The sequence below is a fragment of the Meleagris gallopavo genome, chromosome 10, assembly GCF_000146605.3.
Source record: "Meleagris gallopavo isolate NT-WF06-2002-E0010 breed Aviagen turkey brand Nicholas breeding stock chromosome 10, Turkey_5.1, whole genome shotgun sequence".
Classification (NCBI taxonomy): Eukaryota; Metazoa; Chordata; class Aves; order Galliformes; family Phasianidae; genus Meleagris; species Meleagris gallopavo.
In genome coordinates this window covers 9,906,809-9,915,142 of record NC_015020.2, presented here as the reverse complement: position 1 = coordinate 9,915,142, position 8,334 = coordinate 9,906,809, and the positions used below count along the sequence as shown (strand labels likewise).

Below are 8,334 nucleotides of genomic sequence, written 5' to 3'. Positions count from 1 at the left end.
CAGCAATGAATATATTTTTTTCCTCTTCAAGGTTATATACAGGCAAATTATCATTTATTTTCCAGCAGCAAAACTGGTATGTCAGACCTTTCAAAAGGAAAAACTCCTGGAAATGTTGTCAGGGTTGTACATCAATCAAAGACTGAAACTTCACTCTTGTTTTTTTTTTTTGGACTGAAAATCTATAAACTTTATTTTTCACTTCAGGGTTTTGATGGGGGGGGGGGAAGGAGACAAAATCAGAACCCACCCTTGGAGAAGAGGGAAAGTAGTTCTTCATCAATTCTGAGATCAGCAGAACTGTATAACAGATGATTATTAATACTAATGTACTGTGATTTTTTTTTTTGTTTACTTTAAGTCTTAGAAGCGCTGCCTAGAGATGGAGGTTTTCAGCCCTTCTCTTTAATGTACTGATGGAATATTGCTATCAGTTTGGAGTCTGTATTTGAGCTGTTGATAGAACTTTGACTCAAGAAATCGAGGGTAGGAATCTCTTTCCATATGCATGTAAACTACGCGTTGTGCTTCATCAAAACAGGACTCTGTTGGTTCCTGTAGGTTCCTGACAATTGATTTCTTCACTGGGCTGTCAATGTTAATCTGAAAACACAAATCAGCATTACTGAAGTATCATTAAATATTTGCAAAGGAAGGTTGAAGTTACATCACTTGTACTGAATGACTTTTATTTCTCTATTTTTATTTTTATGTATCCTGTATTTTAAAATCAGCACGTCATTATTTATCTACTGTAGCAGTATCTTTCTGATTATAATGTCAGAAAAATCTAGTCTTTGCAGCTGGATGGGGAACTTACTCCTTTGGGGAACAAAAGCCTGGCAGACTTGGAGCTGTCTGAATGTCCCAGTCTGTCCCGTGTTTTTAATGGAAAAATATATATGTATGACTTAAAAGAAGCAGTCCTGAGGGTGTGGGATGTATAGAAAAGCTTCAGGAAAAGCTTTCCTCCCCCTCCCTCCCCCCCCCAGCTATCTTAAGGATGGAAAATATACTAAGTTAAATGGGAAGTTTTATTATTATTAGCTTATGATGAATTGCATTGTTTTGTTGGCTTGATTTGGTGTCTTTTTGCTGAGAGGAGAGCTCTAAAGATGTGAAGTATGTGCTGATGTTGTTTATGGACCAGGATGTGGCTATTCCATATCAGTTGCCCTTTTTTTTTTTTTAATTAAAATTGAATATGAACTGTGTCAATATTCTCACTTAGCATCTACCTTTTTAAAGAATGGTATCTAGCTCTTGTGTTGATAGTGAATATAGAGAAAAGGCAGTCAACGTGTCTTGAAAACCTAGATACTTAGGCAACCAGTAGCAAGATTCAAATATGTTATATTGTAAGGGGAAAAAAAAAAATACACAATGCATCTCATTTTTAAATAACTTATTCTTAACTATCTTGATTTATGGCCTTAGCCTAGATTAATGGATTTGTGATTGGCAATACTGACACTTCATTCTCAAAACATGAATGTCTTGCTGAGTTTCTTATAGTAGGACGCGCTACAAATATACACACACACACACACACACACACACACACACACCACCCACCACCCGGTAAGTAAATAAAAAGTTTAGGAATTATACTTTCAATTGTGTTTTAAAACCTACAGCCTTCAAACTTCTTCTACTTCTACGTTAGTGGGAGTGATTTAGTCATTTAAAGGAGCAATATCTCAGCCAACAACTGGAGTCCAAGCAGAGCTGGGTTTGGTTTGGCTTGGCCTTCGATGTCAACAGAGAGGCTGTGTTTTGAGATTCTGTAATTCATTTATGATTGTGTGTAAACCAGAAAATAATGAATGCGGATACTTCAGCTATGTCATTCTGCTGGGATAGAGGCAGTAATAGCCAGTATTAACTTTTAACTTTCTTCAAGGAGGGTAGTAAGCAAAACAGGTTTAAGTCAGAGAGCAGAAACTGTTGAGCAGGAGTTAATTTTTTTGCATGGTCACCTGAATCTTTTCTTTTTTTTAATGCTCAAATCTTCAGTATTTTCCCTACACCTTATGGTGCTGTAAGTGATTAACTTATTTCAGAATCTTTCTATCGACTCCTTTTCTAAAGGGAAAGGGCTGAGTGGAGTTCTTCATTTGATTTGTTTACTCTTGCAAAGACCAGATTAATATTTGCATGAGGGAATGGCACTGTTCAAGATCTACTGAAGTGAGATCAATGGCCCGTGGATCTTAAAAGAAAATAAAGACCCATGAATTTGGGTCTGTGTGTTAACATGCATATATGGTGTGTGGATACATATGAAGCATTTTCTTATAGACAAAGCAGTGAAAGAAAGTATTGATATTATGGGTACAGAAGAGTTTTGGGAGGATGAACAGGAGTCTCCAATCACTTTATGAGAAGTTCTAAATATCTGTTGCATTTTGTAAGCTATGTTACGCTTCAGACAATTCTATAGAGGAAATAAAAAGCTCATGTTAGGGTATGTCACCTCTTTTGGAGCCTGGGGTTGAATGTAATTTGTAAAAAGTTTCCTGGCCACATAAATCCTTTTTCTTTGTGATGTGATCTTCTTATAAGCTTCACAAGCAAGCCAGAATTCTATGTTTTCATCACTGTGCTCTGTCTTCAAGTAGGTCTTGTAGATCATAGGTCCATCTGTAAACGTTTTGAAAGCCAAACTTCATATACAGCATACCATGTTTATAACCTGGAGAAGCCTTTGAAGGTAGTAGAGATATTTATAAGGTAGTGTGTATAACCATGCTCTACATCTCTAAATATTCTTATTGAAAGATTATATCAAAGTGGGAAATCCAAATGCACTAATTCACCCTAGAACTGTATACTTTGACATTGCATTTGCTATGTGTGCAGAACTTCCTTTGAACTTGGGCATTTTGCTATTCAGGAGCACTGAAGTTTACGCTAGGCACTGTCTGAGTATTGCTGGAAGCCACAAGTGTTTAACTTGAACCAAGCTTTCCTGTTGGTGCAGAATTCTGAGTTTCACTTAGCTAAAGATGGCGTGTTGTGATATAGCAGTAACCGTGGACTTGCACCCAACTGTTGCTTTTTTATTTAAAAAAAAAAAGTAGCTCTTTCTCCCTGTGCTTTCCTTATGAAGTGTAGCAAGCCAAGTTGGTTGCTGTTAAATGTTTTAATTGTGTGAAAACTGCCTTTTTCTTCATAGTTACAAATTCTCATTCTGTTCCTCTCAATACTTCACTTAGTTTCAAAATAATGGCTACCCTCAGAAATAGTTTTGAGAAATCTGCGCTGTGCTGTAACTCTGGTGACAGTCTTGTGAATATTAAAGTTCAGCAGGGATGTGTCAGTCAGACTGCAAGCCATGTGGAGGAATTTGGGACTACTCTGAGCCATGAATGAGGCAAGGAGATAGTGAAGGTGGATATTCAGATTTTCTGCTGTGGCTACAGTTCTTCCTGTATGAGGGTCTGAGTTGCCTTCCATGGCATTACACTGTACAGAAGCACCATTAGCTATGATGTCTTGGCTATACACGGTGTTGCCAAGTCACTTTTGGTTTCACTTTCTTCTGCGTGATGCGTGGTAAGCACAACTCCCTAAGCTGTTTTTCAGTAGCTGCACGTAAGATAAAGCTTACAGCATATACTGCTCGTCTTGCTGATTGTGCTCCATAAGAAGCTTTTTCAGTAATCCAACTGGGATACGAACATACATTTACTTACGTTTACTTGTTATCAGTTTTTCAAAAGACTGGGACCACTGTAGCACTTCATCGAAAGAGACCCTTTAGGATAAAAAAGAGAAGGAGATGATTATAGAATTAGCCAGGGCTCAAACATATAAATCATATATAACTAGTTATTGAAAATCTGTTCCCTAATTTAAATGAGATGTATGAATCTTGCATTTGAAAGAGCTTTTCTGTGTATCTTATGTCTTGTGCTTACTAAGCATGTAATCTCTTCAATACAGCACATAGTTCCATCTTGAGGTGCTCCTACCTAATTCCTCTGGAAATAGTATTTACTGATTTAGAGCTGTGCTGAGGTTAAGCATGTGGTAAGTAGTGACTTTCTAGATTGTAACCAGGTTGGTATGGGAATTATGTGATTGATTATGCAACGTTGACACTTGTATTTAGTAACAAAGACTTTTAGGGGCCCAGATTCTTACTGTTATTTTTAAAGACCCTTCATGACCAAGTTGCAGTTAAGTTGACTTATCAGTTGAGCTGAAAATAAGCTCCAAACCTAACATAAATACTGAAAGCTTAACACAACCTCAGCTGTAAGGTACATCCTCTCCATCTCTCTCCAGTTGTTTACAATACAGTAGGACGTGCTATTACTAACCTAGAAATGCTTCTTGAAGATGAAACGAGATTTCTTTTGTTTGTTATACTCAAATGGCAATTTCATAAGATTGTAGGAGTTTCCTGCCTGACTCTGGGAAAAAGTATGGAAGCAGTGAGGTGAGAGGCTAAACACAGTAAGGTAAAACAAATGTTTGATGGCCAGACATGTGCATGTTGCTCTACTTAGACCAACTGATTTTTAAGCCTTGCAATTCTAGGAGCTCAATGCTAGTAACTTGGAAAAAATGCTCCTGCTTATATTAGTAGAAGAAAACACAGATGTATTCCAGTGAGTGCTTTCCACTATGAGTCAGCCAGAATTGGGAAGAGAGAGCTTCTCTGAGTGCTCCCTTTTTGCATGAGGTATAATTTTAGTGATTCTAGAACTGTACCATGTAAAAGATACTTAACACTTCAGAAGAGATATTCACATACCTCCATAATGAAAAGCAAAATCAGCTTAAGTATGGATGCTGCATGCAGCTTCATAGGCTTCTGCTGCGCTACAGGCACCAGAGGTTTTGTAGCTTTCAATACTGGTGATTACCCTTTCATCTTTAATTTGGTAGAATTCTCTGACCAAGTGTACTGAGGCATACTGATTATTGTGTCAAGTTTGTGTGATCGGAAATATATCAATACAAATCTTACAGCTATCAAATTACAGTGCTAGTAATTCTTGCCAGTGTGTTTAATTCTCATCAAAAGTTCTTCTTTTCCCCCTCCCATCTGTTAGTGGCTCTCATCTGTGGAAACTCATGAAGCTTGTTATTGTGGGAGGTGATAATCTTTATTCATCTGAATGCTCCTTTTCCTTGGGAGCCACTTCTGAGTCACAGTCAGTGTTACTGATGCAAATAATTTTTCGCTCCTGTCAGCAATAGCATTTGTATATGAAAGTCTTGTCCATCTCACTGAGCATCATCAGCAGGGCCACCTTATTTCCATGTCTGATTATTTGCCTTTGGCATTAATCTTTGAAGCAGAAAGAACATGACCTGATGGGGCAGCTGCCATGGAGGAAAAGCTTTTTACTTTTTTTTTTGGTCTTTCCTTTCAGAATCATGAATGTTACTAAGGGATGTGTGAACATGTGTTATTAATGCCAGTCTCATAGCTGCTGTGCTGACTGCGATGTTTTCGCAGCTTTAATTGGCAAGATGATTCAAATTGCTGGAGAACATCTATTACGCTGAGAAACATCAGTATTCTCCACAGTTATCTGAGGCTTTATAGCTGGGATTCCAATATTTAATATGTAAAATGCTATTGCCAAACCTTGTGGGAGCTGTAGTTTGTTTATTGTTCTCCCCCAGTGCCTGGGATTTCCCTGGCTGCACTGCATCAGTATCCCACAGGCTGAGACATTGTTGTATAGAAGAGAAGTCCTTGCCCAGAAATGCTCTCTGGATTTCTGCTGAGCTGTCACTTAGCCTCACACAAATGATAGTCAACAGAAATACCTCAATATTGCTATGGAGGATGTATTTTTCTCCAATCAGTAAATAAGTACAGGGTACAAGCTGGTAACATTTCTTTGGCAGGTGTATCTAATAGAAGCTCTTTAGCCACCCTGATGTATGACATGCTGACCAAAACTTACGGCTATGCCTGGCCTCCACTGAGTTTGGATGCAACTGATGACTTGCAGGAGGCATTGCTGCTTCTCTTTCCCACTCCACAGCACAGCTTCATGTATGGAAGGACACGGATGTATTCATTCTCTGCCAATAGTCTGAATTCTTCAGAAGAACTGGCACAAAATAGGGTTTACAGATTCTTTTGGGGCATAAAACTGAGACTAAATCAAGGATTAGGTCAGGCCTGTGCCTTAATACTTAAAAGTTCCCACTAGGATGCACCCTATTTTGAACAGAGAAGTGCTAATGTACACTTAATATACTGCAAAGCAATTAGCTGCGTTGCCGGTGGTCAGCAGGAGCAGTTGTGAGGATGCTGCACTCATCTGCATGATTTTAGGCTTGTAAGGAAAACTCATAGTGAATTCTGTGGGTTCTATATCTCCGTACTGCAGAATGTAAGAATTGTCTTTACTTACTTAGAAATGATCCCATTTTCTTCTGCTCTGAATGTCATGCAAAGCCAGCAAGTATTTGGACTCATTCTCCTAAATATGAAAACTATGTGAGTTTTAAACTTCCTATACTGATTTCTGACTATCTTGAATTCTACTTGTAATTCAGTCCTCCATGTAGCAGTGCTACCTACTCTAACAGCATTCTTATTTTAGACATCTAATCTTTATCATCTTTTATTTTAAAGCTTTTTTAAGTTGTGGATGAACCATTACTCCAAAATGTATTATTGCAACATGCAAGAACTTAGGCAGTTCAACAGATATTTCTAAAGGTGGAAAGAAATAGATCTGGTATTTCTTTTCTTTCCCAACTGTGAAAAGAACTTAAAACAGTGAGCTTCACCAAAAGGAAAATAAGATGGTTATTTCTTTTCTGAAAGGACAAATACACTTGGATCAAGAATTAGAGCTGAATGTAAACTGGACAATGTTCAATAACTGAATACAAGGCAGTAATTTGCCATGCAGTTACCAGCTAATCAATACTGATTAGAAATTGGTCTTGCATTTCTTCTCATATAGAGATGATGTTCATGAGAGCAGGTATGATTTGTACTAAGGACAAGGTTGTTAAGAATGTATTCACATACACGCAGAAAAACAACCAAACACACAAGAAACACAAAAACAAGAAAGCAAAACAAAAATTCCATCAACATTTTCTGACCTGGATTATATCTCTCTCCGTTTTCTTTCCAGAGAGATCAAATGCTGTGCAAAGCTTGCAAGGGATGGAGAGTGAATTTACATAGATCAGCCTGTAAGCAAATCAGTTATCTTGCACATTATTTATTTCAGCTCATAGTTTCTTTCAGGTTTGGGTTTGACTGGCATATACTATTCTGGCAGCCTAGTTTTCCTTCCAACTCAAACATGATAAAACACAGAACAAGGCCATATCTCCCAGTGCAGCATTCTGCATTCAAATGATCCTGATCTTAGTCTTATTAATGTCCAAATCCAGTTTGATATTATGTGAGAATCTTACCCAGTAGATTTCCTACAGGATATCGAAGCTCCTTAACTTCCCTTAGCGTGGTACTGCAGCTGGGCTGTTTGTGCTCCAGCAGCCCTGTAGGACTGCCAGTGACTGTTGCTCATTTCCTACTTTTGTGGAATTCTCCGAACTACGTTCTGCTTGCTTTCTGTATAACTTCCTCTACATTTGCCTATTCATATCACTGTGATCTCACCCTCTGTATAAAAGGGGGATTTTAGAACAACACAAAGTTCTATATTTAAAATCATTACACGTTAAATTCTGGTGTAGGATTGTCAACCATCCCCATTATCTTATTTTAGTCTTTACCTAGTGCCCTCTTTTTTTGTGTGTCTTCATGTTATGCTCACTGGTCACTGAAATACAAACAAAACACAACCTTTGAAACCTACACTTGGTGCTGCATGGAAATTCCCCAAAAATATGAGATGAAGTAGTAGTTCAGCTACTTCCATCTAAATTCAAAGTGTCATTCATTTATCTTTTTTTCTTAAGGTGAGAAGTCACATTGTGTAATGAGACACTGTTGCTCTGAGGAACATCTTAAAGCAGAGTTTGAAGTTTTAAAGAGAATACTGTGCCCCAGAGCTGGCTATGTACATGCATCCGCTATCCAGACAACCAAGGCTTTGTAATTCTCTTTACATACAAAATATTTCCAAATAGGCCAAGGTACAAAGTGTGCTGATCTTAGGTTTTTTTTTTTTTTTTCCTAATATTTTATCTTTATCCTTGGGTTTTCTTCATTCCACAGAAGTATGTAGTCTGTACTCCATCAGTTTGTCACTTGTTACTGCTGGCAATGATGTTATTCTATAAACAAAACAGATCCAGCACGCAAAGCTACAGCGTGCCCTCATGCAATGTGTGCCAATTTTGCACTGGCCAAATGTCACAAGTACAGCC

At 37.9% G+C, this 8,334-nt stretch overlaps 1 protein-coding gene across 2 annotated transcripts; it reads right to left on the bottom strand.

Annotated features, from left to right (window-relative positions):
• Window positions 1-338: 338 nt before the first annotated feature.
• On the bottom strand, window positions 339-8,115 carry RGS13 (regulator of G protein signaling 13). Of its 2 annotated transcripts, none has more exons than XM_010715679.3 (5): window positions 7,417-8,115; window positions 6,390-6,458; window positions 3,699-3,760; window positions 2,477-2,643; window positions 339-603 (listed from the first exon to the last, which is right to left on the bottom strand). In XM_010715679.3, the coding sequence occupies exons 2-5, from the start codon at window positions 6,452-6,454 to the stop codon at window positions 406-408; spliced, it is 492 nt and encodes a 163-aa protein (XP_010713981.1). In that variant the 5' UTR covers window positions 6,455-6,458; window positions 7,417-8,115; the 3' UTR covers window positions 339-405. The 2 variants fall into 2 exon arrangements, with proteins under 2 accessions (XP_010713981.1, XP_019474078.1); XM_019618533.2 differs by lacking the exon at window positions 7,417-8,115 and adding an exon at window positions 7,096-7,392.
• Between the last annotated feature and the right edge of the window lie 219 nt (window positions 8,116-8,334).

Coding starts and splice junctions, on each gene's coding strand:
- RGS13 (XM_010715679.3), bottom strand. CDS start 6,454: ATGAGTCCAAATACTTGCTGGCTTTGCATGACATTCAGAGCAGAAGAA. Junction 2,644..3,698: donor AAAACTGATAACAAGTAAAC/GTAAGTAAATGT, acceptor AAACGTTTACAG/ATGGACCTATGATCTACAAG. Junction 604..2,476: donor AACCCCAGGCTCCAAAAGAG/GTGACATACCCT, acceptor TTGTGTTTTCAG/ATTAACATTGACAGCCCAGT.